Source organism: Cydia fagiglandana, chromosome 19, assembly GCF_963556715.1.
Source record: "Cydia fagiglandana chromosome 19, ilCydFagi1.1, whole genome shotgun sequence".
NCBI lineage: Eukaryota > Metazoa > Arthropoda > Insecta > Lepidoptera > Tortricidae > Cydia > Cydia fagiglandana.
Window position 1 is genome coordinate 15823412 of NC_085950.1, and position 15535 is coordinate 15838946.

A 15535-nucleotide genomic window follows, 5' to 3' on the forward strand; every position below is an offset into this window, starting at 1 on the left:
TCGAGACAGGTGGTGACTCGCCACTCGTTAGATGGGCACCTGATGCGCCATCGTAAAGACGGCCAGGTGCAACACCGGCGTGAGCGGCTCAGGGGTGTCGAGAGGTGGTGCTGCGCTTTCTCCGAAGTTACTCGCGGCGTTATGCCCTTTAACACTTTCACCCCTGGAGCATATAGCTCTAGCGACTCCTCTCTGGACGGCCAATGAAGGCGAGCCAGAGCTGAGAGTCCTGCGGGTCCCCTTGGGGTCCACTCCGACCGACGAAGACACGCCGGAGACGGAGACCCTGACCGACTCTCGGGAGCACTCGGGTCCGTGGGGTCGTTACTCCCCTACAGCTCGCCACAAGCTGCCCTGCGGGCTTATTTATTTTATTATTATTGTATACAAAAATTATTTCATAGAAATCCAAAAGAATATCCAAAAGAATGTTCCCTCCCTCTGTAACTTCAGCATATTGGCTAGTTTGAATTACAGTTTTGTGGTGACCGGAAATCATAATAAAATAGATCCAGCTTTTGCTGCCATAAATTCAAATGGAAGGAAATGTTGAAATATGTCACTCTGTGGAGTCATATAAGCTTTATTATAGCCTATCACTGTGATTTATGGTCATCATGCGAACGCCCACCTGATAAAAGTTAAATTTCCAATAGTGTAATAGATCACTTCCATAGATTGCAACAATGGGAACAATAAATCACTGAATAACTATCTGTCATATGTTTCTAAGGGTTTTATGAGTCAAGCGCATAGTCACCTAATAACATAGAGATGAGACTGTTTACCTTCGAGGCATTGACCTAGGTTCAAGATTTATTACACTTGAAGCTCTGCATTTAAAATGAGGGCCTACATCTGTATTCCATCGGTACGTTTAGGTACTTTAGGTACATTGAATCAGTGTAATACAATGGTAACAATAAATGTTTGACGGCTTTCTGCATTTTACTTTTAGGTACCTTGTACATACATACTTATAATAGCGAATGACAGAGTGGAATAAGCGTAACCAATACGGACCGCTTAGTGGTCTACTGTGTTTGGACTCAATTAACGCCAATTTAGAAACTAATTTCAAATCCAGTGTCTCAGGTACCGAGCATTTATAACAATCCTAATCGAATAAATTACAATTCGCAACAAAATTAGTCACAATCCTGCTAAGGTATGCGAACTTAATCACTGCAATAATTGTAAGGATTCAAAGAAATAAGGGTATAAGTGGATGAATACTGTCAAAAGACATACGCCTTTATGATGGAGCCTTAGAATATCGCATCCTACGCGAGGTCCACAAAGCTGATCCACTTAGTTTGGCCATACAATGTGGGCTGAGGTTCCGGGTGACATTGTTTTGCTCTTCAATCACTTTCATTATTACGAGCTACTGAAAGCTAGCTAGCTATCACTTGCGTTAGGTACCTACGAGTACCATGAAACTTTCACTTGCAACGTTAGTCTTTGTGACTGTTTACCCTTCTGTATCTTTTAAATTAGTGTGGTGTAAGAATTATATTTTATTACCTTACCTGTGTCCATATACTTGTCTACTGGAATTTTGCAGTTATTTTCTTTCATACACAGGCCGGAAACGAATAAAGCAACACCCCTAAGCCACCTTGTTGTAGCGGGGCCAGCGCTGCCGAGCGCCGCCGTGTCCGGTAAGGAGCGTCCACACTCACCGGTCTGACGCGATGGAGGCGATGGACACGGCCCAGTCAGAGCCGCACCAGCCCTGGTCGACGATGGGAGTGATGTAGCCGGGCCAGCGCTGCCGGGCGTCGAAGCTGTCGGGCAGGGGCGCGTCCGAGTCGTACTCGATGGGTAGCATACGCTGCGTCTCGGGGCTCAGGGGCAGCGTGCCTGGACAAGTAGGATTAGTAATTAACAGAAAATGTCACGAAAATTACAGGTTGGTCGGTCTATTTAATTTGTCTTGATATATTCATTTATCACTTACTGGTATAAAACGAATTGAACTTCCCGTAAGTGTTAGATTGAGTCGTAAATACTTGTCAACACTACGCTCTTAATGTCAACGAATAGCAATGAAGTACTGAAGATGGAGATAGACCAAGAAAAGTCTGCAGCGATTTTGATAGCCCATGCAGTGCAAGTGTTATTTTATAAGTCAAACTTCTAAGATATTATTACATAAATAGAATAACACTGGATGGAATAGAATGGATGATATAATTATGAGCCTTCTTATTATTCAAGGCCAGTGTTAAAGATTTGCACACCGTTGAACTAGATTTACTAAATTAAGCTGGACCAGCATGTGCTAAAAAAAACTCGTGTCTACCTGATATCTAACCGTCCACAGGCAAGAGAAACTACATATTATTGATTTGTTAAATATTCCTAAATAACTGATATGACTGGTTTTGTTATTTGACGGTTGTTAAATCGTTTATGCATAAGCAACTTGTGTCTACATATAAATTTGTTTTGAAACATGTTTAAATACATATTTAATGTCCATCAATTAATTAAACGTTGACTTTTATTAAATACTTACCTACGCTGGACCAAATTATAACAATGATGACTTTTTATACGATTTATAAGTATTACTCATTTGTATTTCCTGTTTCTATTCTAGTATAGGTATAAAATTCAAATCTGATTATGAGAGCGTGCGTCTCGTTCTAATGCAGTCGGTTGCACGAACGGTTTTGTAATACAAATTAAATTAGGAACTTGCAATTTTCAGATTTTAATCATAGAAATAAATTATGACAAGACACACAGTTTATTAACTAGGTTTAAAAATTTAATAATACTAATAAAAATACGTGCAATAAAATCATTTAGGTACTTAAACGAACCTGGTTAATTAAATTTCAAGTTTTGCTTAAATGGGATTCGTACAATGACCTGTATATGTGTACCTATTTATGTCTGGGTAAATTTTGTCAAATAAGCACTTTTTGGTAGCCTCTATTATAGGTACATATGTATATCAACACACTTTATTACTCACTCAATTCACTCATATTGTATGTAAATTACCTCTTATTGACACATTCAACGATAAAATGTTAGATTTATATATCTGACGCCATCCAAATTAGAAGTAGAGGCAGGTATTTCAATGGAAAATAGATCTTACTGCGATCGTTTCAAGAGTTAAATCGTGATTTAGTGAAAAGTTGGCAATTGACTCTATTGAATGATATGGTCACGATTGTCAATTACCGCAACTCAATTTAGTCGGACAAAGAGACATTTTAGTTGCATTTTGCACTACTTTTGGTGGTGAACAGTTCAAACAACTTAACCGTCGAGTTTTTGGATTTTAATAATCTATCTATCTAATATAATACTTTTAAAAGTATTAAACTATTATTTCGCTCCGAACTGAGAACTCCCGGTTTGCTATAAACTATATAGTGTAGATTCATAGACATCTATTTAATTTTCGACACGATTTAATAAAAAATGTTAAATCCAAGATAGCTGATACGCCTATTTCCTCGCGTACCCACCACAATTGACCAGACAATGATCCACCTACCCTACCGATTTCCGGCATAAAAACTATCCAATAAACTATCCATACATCGGTGACATTCGATGACATCCAACGTAACGTTCGTTGTCAAAGAGTACTTGTTGCTAGTAATAGAAATTAGTACCATTGAAAATCCGCAAAATGGCGAGGGTCAAATAAACTGTTGTCAGGCTTTAACTACGGTTGTACCAGTTTTAGTCACGGTTGTCACGATTTGACCTTTCTGGTCGGCCAACGTTAGGGTGAACTGAATCTTGACATTCCATGTCCAGTACGTAACCTATCTTGTATAGTTGTTGTTGGCATAAGTCTCAAAGAATCCACATATGCGAAGGACCAAAGAGCGTTATTATTACGAATGATGCTATACAAGGCTCGACAAACCGTTGCGTGGGCGGGGACACGATTAGAACCTTGTCGCGGCGTCAGTAGCTGTCATTGTAATGTCATTGCGGTCTGATTTTATGTTTCATTTATTTTTAACGGTTATTAGACCACACACAATGCTTTTGAACTAAGTAAATGACCACAGACATAGATGGATATTGTTTCAGTTAGGATCAAAGTAGCTTATCCTTACACCTATATACACATAATACAAAGTTCAGCGCCGCGTCTGTTTGTTATGTATTTATGTTCGTGATAAACTCAAAAACTACTGAATGGATTTTCATGCGGTCTTCACCTATCAATGGAGTTATTCTTGAAGATTTATGTGTATAATTTGTTACGGTTTTGTGTAACCCGTGCGAAGCCGGAGCGGGACGCTAGTTTGAATTGTAATTTATAATTTATTTGCTGCAATCATGGTTAACACAAATAACCTTGCATGTCCTGAGCTTTCATTTAGATGCAGATTATTCTAAACCTGTTAGACATGACTCTCCAGAACTGAAGAAGGAAATTTCAGGCGGTCTAGCGTGAGTTGCGTTCTCGCGCGCGACTCCATACATCTAGCGCGACTTCAAGTATGGTCTCGCGCGCGACTCCATACATCTAGCGCGACTTCAAGTATGGTCTCGCGCGCGACTCCATACATCTAGCGCGACTTCAAGTATGGTCTCGCGCGCGACTCCATACATCTAGCGCGACTTCAAGTATGGTCTCGCGCGCGAGAACGCAACTCATGCTATAGTTCGTGAATACTCTTTTGGGGAAGCCTCATGCACCTGTGTGTGAGTGTAACCAGTACTCACCCAGCTTGTAAGTGAGCCCGTCCTTCAGCTTCTTCCCGTAGAACTGCGAGTAGTTGTAGGCGCGCCAGCCCAGGCCCGGCTGGTTCACGCCGTACACCACGTCGTCGCTCATCAGGCATGCGTCGCGCTCGCACGACCACTCCGTCTTCTTCGTCCTCTCGTCGTGGACGCATTCGCTGTCGACAATTATAAAAATACTATGTGTATCGACTTAAAATGCTTACACGAGGTGTAACAAAAAATTGTCGTCAACAAACCCTTCTACTTTTAGTTTTTCCTAATCAGAACTAGACGTGTGCGCCGCGCCGGCGCGCCGCCGCCGCCGGGCTTTTTGACCACGCCGCCGCCGCCGATAAATGATCGGCGTGAAATCGGCGTGACCTTGAGTGTTGTTAATTAGCTATTTCAAGCTGGTTTTTGGATTACAATATGATTTTTTTGTATTATTTATGTCACTGTTGTCAAATATACGTCGATTATTAATTGAATGAAACTGAATAGCCAGTTGCAGAAACTATTTGACACACCAATTAAAGTAACTGAGTTATCCTATAGTTCGTTTTTTTAGCATTAGAAATAAGGTAAACAATCTTGATGTGTCTTTTATTTGAAAAACACCTTTTTAAAATAAGTTACGGCAAATATGTAACAATTATGCATCTAATACGATCATTTATATTCTTCTTCTTTCATAAAGCCCCACATTCACACTCCTACCGTGTAGGCCGCCTCGTTGGGTAGGATTGTGTATGGAGGTTGCGGACTACGAGCCGTCCTACCGTTTAGCCGTTTGTAGGACGGCTCGTAGTCCGCAACCCCCATACACAATCCTACCCAACGAGGCGGACTACGAGGCGGCCTACACGGTAGGAGTGTGAATGTGGGGCTTAAGTAATAGTTTTTGATTTTTTAAAAGCGTTTTTCAATTAAAAGACATGTCAAGATCGCTTACCTTCTTGCAAGTTCTTTCTAATGCTAAAAAAAACGAACTATAAGTATTCACCGTCAACTGTTAACGAACGAACGAAGACTGCTGCTAGTGCTGCTTGGACAGCTAGAAGTACAAACCCCTCCATTATCAAAGAGCTCTATATCGCCACTCATCTCTTCCCAACATGCCATGGGTTCTTCGGACATATTATCCAACGCATGATGTGGAGAAACACATGAGTTTAAGCCGAATGAATGACAAACGTGCTCGAGTTAGAGCATGTGTGAGATGGTCGAACGTTATGTTCGAATGAAGAGGTAGGCTTGCGGCAGTCTGCACCGTGCAGTCCATACGGCTTATGACAGCACGAAATTAAGACAAATTACATGTGGTCGAGAGCCTCAGCAATGAGAACACGAGAAAGAAGATATGTCTCAGAGAGCCTGGTGCTTGTACGACAAAAAATTATTAAAAAGAAGCCATAGGAGTCCACTATGTCTAGCAAATGTCAAGGATATGTGGAGTTCTGTTTTGTTAAAGTACGTCATTTTTAATAGGATAAGTCATGGAAAGCTTGAGAATACGGAGAGTTACAGATCGGATCGAAGGTCATTGGGACCAGGTAACCTCTCAATGCAAGCCAATTACTAGGGAAATCAAGTGATTATACCTATCCTATATTCATTTACAAACCCTATTTTACTCACAGCATATTCAAACGATACGTAGTTTGACTGAACAGCAACCTGCATTGATCAAATTTTCAAGAAAGATAACAAATTAATGATTTTTCTTAAGAAACCTGAAAGTCAAGGTCACGCCGATTTCACGCCGAAAACACGCCGCCGCCGCCGATTTTTTGGCAAACGCCGCCGCCGATCATTTTTTAATCGGCGCACACGTCTAATCAGAACACGATACTGAATATGCCCTTAAACTGATTTTTATTACACCTAGGTACATCTTGTAGTTCTGAAATTCATGATATCATTTTAACTTAGCACAGGACTTGTTTTCTTTAAAATACTTGCAGATTAGGCGAAATTCCTCAATCACTGTAGCGATTTAGATATCTAATTTATAAAACTAGCAAATTCAGATAATTAAAAGCATCAAGGAAGGTAGGTAGACCTGTTTCGGTTTCAAGTTATTTATCGATTTGCATTTTAAAATACCAAGCTAGATTTGAGACCATGAAATCGCGATTTAAATGGTATTTTACCACAAAGCCACGTCAAATTAACGATGCGTTTATCATTTTGTTTTGTACCTGTATACACACATATCACAATATGAGACAATAATGAGTGATGACGACGATATGATTTATAGCCACAATGAAAAATGACTAAGACCTAGGTCGTTGCAGTCACCTTGGCTCTAACGGTACCTTAGCGGAATTTACGATACCCGTGCATAACATTAAAGACGATTATTGCTTGCATATTGATGAGAGCACATTCGATATCGGTCTTTGTGGTGTCAATCAAGTCGTTTGTGCTAGGCGCATACGCATGCGGTGCCCATTACGATGTCATGTGCAGGATTTGATTTACAACTGACTTGTCTACAAAGTTAGACATCTTTATCGATTCAAATTGTAGCCTTAGTTAGATCAATGTGAAATTTAAAGAAACGCAAAGACGTCTGGAGTACGTTCTCGTACGTCCGTTCTTGTTTATATTAGAATCGAGTGCCAATCCATCCATCGTTGCCACACAAATAAAGTAGGCGTTCGGTTTATTTACTGCGCTTGCCCTCCTGCTTTGATCTAAATTCTAATCCGATATGACGTCTATTGGTAAAACTACTTAACGAAGTTTGTAAATATGTAGAAATGTGGCAAAATATAAGTGTGAACATATAAATTTGTTAAAATGTGGAACGCTGGAGTGTTGGCCAAATATTATGAATTTTGTCTAAAGGATTTAATAGAGGAAGTACCGGGCCTACAGTAGTCATATGCGTAATATGTTTACAATTATCATTAATCCTTACAAAAGTGATGTCACCTCAAGTCATTATAAAGGACACTAGCTGTCACGAATTATGTTTATTAAAATAACGTTATTAGACAATGACGTAACTGTTGAAAAAATTAACAGTCCGTCAAAATGACAAATCACTAAATTGATTGTATATTCATTTACTCGTTTTCCCCTGAATATGTATGTAGCGTGTGGTAATAGAATTAATAATTTTATACCGTCCTCTTAAAATTACATTGTTTCTCAGTTTGTTCAATTTTTCACAGTACCTATAATACCTATTATAATATTTATCTACACACATATCATAAACATAATCAGAACTAGTACACGGTCCTCGTAATATATGCGTTAAAATGTATACACAATAACAGTACCTGCTCACCTACTAAAATTAAATGCTAACATAATATGACTCAATGATGTGTACCTACACGTTTTAAGATTTTGACGGTTGACAGGTGATGAAACTTTGATGTTGGAATGTGAGCTTTATTTGAACTAATTTTATAATTATTACAATCGGAGGTCAATGTTTGTCACATTTGGCAACAACACATGCGCGACATATGTAAGCTAAACCTGTTTACGCCAATATTATCAAAATATGTGTAAATGCCATTCGAAATTTAAATTTATCCTCCCACTAAAACGATGATACCTTAACCCTTGGCTTCTAACTAATACTATAGAGCGGTGGCGTTAGATATAGTTTGTGGCTTTCCGAAGGGTCCTTCCAAAATTCCTATAGAAATTCTGATAAAAATATCCTTATTGCAGATGAAGAATAAGGACCCTTCTGGACATTTACTATTTACATTATCGATATCAATATATCACGCTATAGCTCTGATCTCCGATCGGAAACACAAAGTCTGAATCAATTGCAGCAAATCTACCTTGATACCTTTATCGCTTTTTAGGGTTCCGTACCCAAAGGGTAAAACGGGACCCTATTACTAAGACTTCGCTGTCCGTCCGTCCGTCCGTCCGTCCGTCCGTCCGTCCGTCCGTCCGTCCGTCCGTCCGTCCGTCTGTCACCAGGCTGTATCTCACGAACCGTGATAGCTAGACAGTTGAAATTTTCACAGATGATGTATTTCTGTTGCCGCTATAACAACAAATACTAAAAACAGAATAAAATAAAGATTTAAATGGGGCTCCCATACAACAAACGTGATTTTTGACCAAAGTTAAGCAACGTCGGGCGGGGTCAGTACTTGGATGGGTGACCGTTTTCTTTTTGCAATTTTTTCCGTTTTTTTTTTTGCTTTATGGTACGGAACCCTTCGTGCGCGAGTCCGACTCGCACTTGCCCGGTTTTTTATCTGTTGTGACATGACAGTAGTTAGATACGTCAGTAATACCGATTTTAAATAACCGGACTTCCCCTTTTAAAGGTTAATGCACTTTTATCAACAACACTCCTTTAATTTGTCATCTTTTAGTTACTGTTATATGTATATCTATTTTTCCTCTATGTGTTGTCTGTTTAGTTTAATTATTATCTATATTTCTTAGCTTTAAGTTAATTATAAATTAGATCCCCACTGAAAATCAGCGCTGTGGCTGTTGCAGACTCTTTGGAATTTTTATTCTTCTTTCCGATCATAAATTCAAAAGAAGAAACTGACACATTAGATTTTTCGATACATTGATTGTGTTGTCAAACGCTGTGGTTCTTCGAGCAACACCGGCTTCCGACACGTCGGAAAGGAGGGGCCCAAGCGATATCTCACCGTACAAATCTTTCTGCCATTTTTCGCGGGGAGAAGGTGCACACAATCGCACTTCTCACACACTTACATACAAAATCCAATCAGAGGCCCTACCGCGAACCACGTTCGACGTGTTGCCTCTCTATGGCACTTGTAAATTCATACGTAAGTGTGACAGGGAGGCAACACGTCAAACGTGGTTCGCGGTAGGCCCTCTGTAATGACGACACAAATACATAGAAAATGACACACGTCAAAGACAAATCTTGCAAACCTCGTTCTCTTTTTGTGTACGGACGAGTGACTAGTGTCACAACACGCACACTAACACATTTTCGTTGAAGTATGTCATTGTATTCTGAGAGATGAGAAGTCGGATTTGTCGCTCGACCGATCCGCAATTTGTACTGAGCGAGCAAAATCGATAAATCCAACAAATACTTGAGACTAAAATATAATAAATGTATTTAAATGTAATTAAGCGTATGATATGTAAAAAAAAAATACATGTGGAATGTAACACTTTCTTTTTGTAAATTTGATGTCCCCGACCTCTTTTTATAGCAAAAAACCGAGCAAACAGGCATTTTTGTGCAGCAGTGTTCACGCGCGCGTCTGGACTCGGTCTAGTGAAAAATCCAAGTGCAACTAGTTTTATTACCCGCGGTAGATTAGATTGACGCGCTAATCTTGTACCTCGGCAGAGGGGAAATAGTGCGAATGCCGCCTCCCTTCCGTGTTGCTCGAAGCTGTGGTTTTATTATCATTGTAAATGCTAAAATATAATTAAATACACGCTAATATCGAAGGTAAAATCTTATCATTTAATAAAGTCCATCCCCATACCATCTTTTTCAGCGGCTTACCGTAGCATTACGCTGAATGGGTCCTTTTTAACAAGCTTTTATTAGGTCGACCTGTATGTAACTATGTAATGGAATCTAAGATAACTAATTTAACCATCTTCCAAGGATCGTAGCGTCATGAAAATTGGCAGCTGTATGTAGTTCTGATGACAATACAATAATATGGTACTGTTGAACTGATCTGATGACGGAGACAGGAGGTGGCCATAGGAATTCTGTGATGAAACAACGCAACCTAATTGTGTTAGGGGTTTTTAGAATTGTCTCGATGACTGTTATTAGTTGTCTGTCGTAAGAAAAGTACAGTCAGCGATAAAAGCTTGTACCAAAAATGAAATTTTGCCAAAAACTCATTACCGTCCAATCTCATCTATGTCTTGTATGTAATTAACTGGTAAAACTGGTTTGGTTTGACCTAAATGAATGTATTTTCTTTCTTTCTTTCTTTTATAATATCGTACAGGTGAATAGAAGAGAAGTAGTCGTAATATACCTACACCGCACCTACTTAGAGCTATTTGTGCAACTACATACTTCTTCTTCTTCGTGGTCGTGACCTCATGTCTGAGGGACGTGACTCCTATGGGTTATTCTTCCTACCACTGCTCTCCAGGCCTCTCGATCTTCGGCCATCTGCATTGTTGCCTGGAGCGAAGTCTGGGTAATATTTTGTACCACATCTGACCATCTACTGGGTGCACGCCCTCTACTCCTTCGTCCGTCGACACTCCCGGTAATAATGCACCTTTCTAGCGTGTCCGTGCCGCGTCTGACTGTGTGGCCGAAGAATTTGAGGACTCTTTGGGTACAGATGGTGGATAGCCTTGTGGTGATATTGAGCTCCTTTAAGATAGACTCGTTTGTGCGGCGTTCAGTCCAAGATATATTCAGCATTCTGCGCCAGCACCACATCTCGAACGCGTCTATCCTTCTAAGTGCCCGGGCTTTCAGTGTCCAAGTCTCGGAAGCATACAGGAAGATTGAGAAGATTAGGGTATGCATGAGCTTTATCTTTGTTTTGCGGTTAATTCCTCGGTTCCTCCAGATCTTCTCAAGTCGCTTCACTGCTGCTTTTGCCATCTGACCTCGCCTGACTATCTCCTGATCACAGCAACATAAGCAACTACATACATAAGTGCTCAATTTCTGTGCCGAGCAAGCGCAGTATTAGAATTTTGAGCACAGCGAGGGAAAATTTCATACAATTATAAAACTAGCTCACATCATTCGGTTATGAAATGCGACATTGTAAAGGAGAACAGCGTGACATACAAAAGTATATTTGAGAAAAATAACTGAAAATAGAAAATGTTATGGAAATAAACTAACGTCCATTGCCTTACATAAATATAACTATTCGGCAAATGATTGCTCAAGGCCGTGACCGTGTGACAATTACTCATGACGTAATGACTCCGTCATCAACGTCAATAGATGACTATTATGGCCTTTATGACAACGTAGGACTACGATTATATGGTCCAAGTTTTATTGTAAGTACCTGTTATGTATGTAATAGAATATCTATGGAATGGTCAAGCCATATTTAAGCCAAGGTGTAGGGAAGTCAAGTAGAGCTTAAGGGATTGGCTTTTGCTGAGACCTGATAACTTGATTACAGTAAAAGCTATATGAAATATTTTTATTGAGAAAACTATATACTTAACACAAGTTACACAAGTGTGACTATATGGCTCCCACCGAAAGTTATTTAGGAATTTCCAGTAAGAAATTATGGTATTTTAAGCAAAGCTTTATTTACGACATTATTGGTTTTATTTTGAATGGAACTGTAGTACAAAGTGACCTGTTCTCATTGCTTTTAAGTGGAGTTTTCCGTTACACAACCTATATTTCAACCTAGGTATATATTTCCTTCATGACAGCAGTATGTGGCAGTGAACCACTGAAAAGTTAACAACACATTGTACCGAGATTGCACATGCACGCGAAGCTTCATACAAAAGCTAGTAAAGCCAAAATGGCTCTTATTTGAACACAATCCTCGGAGTAAACAAATAATGAGTACTATGTGGTTTCGTGCCAAGTGTGACATCACTGTGAGTTAACAATTTCACGGTGATAATCTTATTAACGCTTTGCTGACGACAACGCACATCTCTCAGTAGGATACTAGGGATACTTATCAGTTAGTACTGCTACTGAGGATCTTGAGGTATGTGCACCCTGATTGTAAGGATAAGTCTAAGTAAGTATAAGACGTTTAAAGGATTCGCTGACTAGGAATCAAAAACCTAACGAATTTTAGTTGTTAGAATTTTTTCAAGTATTTAATGATGAAGTGGAATTGAAAATTTATATTTGGCAACTCAAAACTATTTGAATAGTGCTAAATATTTATTTGGTTTGATGCATGTCAAGTCTTGGGAAACACAAACAGACTGGGTTATCTCAACATACTTGTAAGTTATTATAGACAGCTAGTAATAATTTTGTTAAAATTATTAATATTAGACTTCGGCAGTTGAAACATTTGAAAACAAATTGAAATGGCAACGAGCCAAAATACTAGTTTCAGAGTGAATGGCAGATCGATCACCTAGGCATTGATCTGACACCTGCCTCTTTAAATACATCTAGCATTGTACTTGACTTGTAGCGCTGTACTATCAATAGTATTAGAATAAATATAAATACTTCAATGTTTCATATAACGTAACACACTGTTTCTATAATCATCCTTTTTCAGGACATAGTGATATAAAGATTATGAATGCGAATTGGACACTTAAGATAACTGCACTTGAAGTGGGATTGTAGTTATCGTAAGAAATAACAGCGCGGAAATACTTAAAAACAAACAGCCTTCAGTTGATAAGTGTTTCTGCTTCATGAAACTATTTTATGACACTACCACAGAATAACTAATAGACACTACTAGATCTATGTAAAGACATGAGGGTCTTGGGGGTTCGCGAGGTTTACAGCCCTGACATAGATGTTTTCAAAATGCTATAATATAATGTATGGAAATGATAACATGCAAACGGTTGTCATCTTGGCTTTAGGTCCCCTAATCATTAGTAATGCCCCCTGACCGGTGTAACTGTCAGGCGAATCGAACGTTTAATACGGACAACTGTTCAGACCGATTGTTAAAGCGCCGCAAATTAAAAACAATTGTCATGATCAAAGTAAACAAACCAACCGACGTACCAAGGCTAAATTCATTGTATATTTGGCAAAACGTGTAAAATAATCGGTACTGAGTCCGACTTGAAAATAACAGTCGATACTACTTTAAGGCGGCTTTGAGATATAATGAATGGATATAATTTGAATGGAACTATATAATCGAGCACAGATAACTATAACGCAACCGTTTAGAAGAAAAAAGAAAATATTTAAATTAGTAGGTAGGTATACATAAGGAAACTCTCATTCAAGGTAAGTAGTGTTCCTAAAAGTTAGATGTCTATCTATAAAAGTCAGATCAGTAGATCTGATAAGACTACGTTGTTTTCAAACATAAATTACTTATAGCTTTTAAACTGTAAATGATTTAGATAGGTATCCCAATTGTTAAGCTTCTCGCTTTTTAGGTAACTCGCCCAAAATGGTCATATTTACTTAGCATAATAGAATATATACTGTGCCATTTGCGTTTTAGAATCCTCCCACACACCATCTTAAGAAATTGTAAAGCAAATATTATTAGGAATACACGAGTACCTACAGACTACAGAGAGATGTTGTGGTTTAAGAAACGGAATGTCAGTTTGCTGTGTAAATGTAGTTTAATAATATATCTTAAACATTCCATAAATCTTTCTCTGCGTCATTTGTTTCAAGTGGTGATAAGTGTTCGAGATTTGTTTTATTATGAGAGGCAAGATGTGGGCCATTTACCCCATTATTTCAGACAAATTCGTTGCATTTCGTAAGCAAGTGAATCACGTCCAGGTATAATGTGTTGTGGGATTAGCGATTTGGTAATGCTCTGGCAGCGCACTCGTCAAAATGACAGCATAGGGCGTGGTACGTGAATAGAAACTGCTGTTCTCGTGAACACCTCGCAGTTTTTTATACGCGTGAGTAATGAGATTTCAATGCAGCTGTGTCGCAACTGCCACGACAATGACACGACAGTAACGAGCTTTACAAACTTTTGTATAATTAAAATGTATGTATGTATTTAGTTATGTCAACAGGTAAACAAATCTTGCTAGTTATTAAATTCCGCAGAATTTCCATTACATATTTGATGATTGTGTTAAAATTTTGCTTGCACTCAATGCACATTCAGTATTGCGGCAGGTGCGTAGGTTCCGATAAACCCGCGTGCGATCATACCACGAGTACCTAAAGTTTCATCTCATGAACTATTTGTTGATTGAAAAGTTTATAGTGGAATTTTGCAAAGTTTCTCCAAAATGTCACGTAATCTGTTCCATTGAAACGATGGTGAGGTTGGGAAGTGAAGTTACCAAGTGTTGCAGTTGTCTGCGCGGGTCTGGCCGGGCAGGAACAGCTGGCCGCGGTGCCGGCACGGCTGCAGGATGAGCCCCGGCTCCGCGGTCTGGTTGCGGCACACGGGCAGGTAGTCGGGGCAGCAGTCGTCGTGCGCTCGATTGAAGTCGCAGAACTCGTCGCAGTAGCACAACGTGTCTGTGTGGTATGAAAAGAATATCTCTAGAGCATAATTCACGACGACCAAAGAGAAACACTGTAACGTAAAGCTTCTAAGAATGTTCTTTGTTCACGTTGAGTGACTTGTACGTTTATCGAACGACCGACCGAAGCGAAGTGAAGTTCTTACATTCAACTTGAAACACGCGGCTGGTTAGGGGCACGTCCCGGCATTTCGATGTTATTAAGCTGAACTATCAGAGGATAGTTTGATACACAATAACTTAAGTAAATTAAACTTAATTAAAAACTTAATAGTTCTAATTTAAATGAAATTGGGTGAACGTATAGTTGAGGGCATTATATTTTAGTAATTAAATTTTGAGCAGGCTCGATCAAGAAGTTATTGAGCTAGAAGAGCTTAAAATGCTAAAAAGCTATTTATGAGGGGTCTTGCAAGAAAGTATGGTCGAGTTTGGTATCAAATAAAAGTACTCGCGGTTTACACATTTATAATATTGTTTTGTAATAAGATTCTACAATAATTAGTAAGATCAAACGAAATAAAATAAACATAATATTAATATTTGACATTTCACAACAAAGATTACGGCTTACCACAGATACAGGTTATTTTAATCTCTATGGTGACTTAAAGGGCTCACTGCATTCAATTGGTCTTTTTGGTGAACGCGAGAGTTCTTAGTTCGGTGCGAACTACTAGTT

General features: G+C 39.1%; 1 protein-coding gene across 1 annotated transcript in view; it reads right to left on the reverse strand.

Annotated features, from left to right (window-relative positions):
- Positions 1 to 15535, reverse strand: part of LOC134674073 (tubulointerstitial nephritis antigen) — a 55097-nt gene that overhangs the window by 12883 nt on the left and 26679 nt on the right. The window contains exons 3-5 of the mRNA XM_063532126.1: positions 14668 to 14848; positions 4717 to 4892; positions 1686 to 1866 (exon numbers count right to left, since the gene is read on the reverse strand). Of these exons, the coding sequence (XP_063388196.1) occupies positions 1686 to 1866; positions 4717 to 4892; positions 14668 to 14848 (538 nt within the window). The remainder of the gene's footprint in view (positions 1 to 1685; positions 1867 to 4716; positions 4893 to 14667; positions 14849 to 15535) is intronic.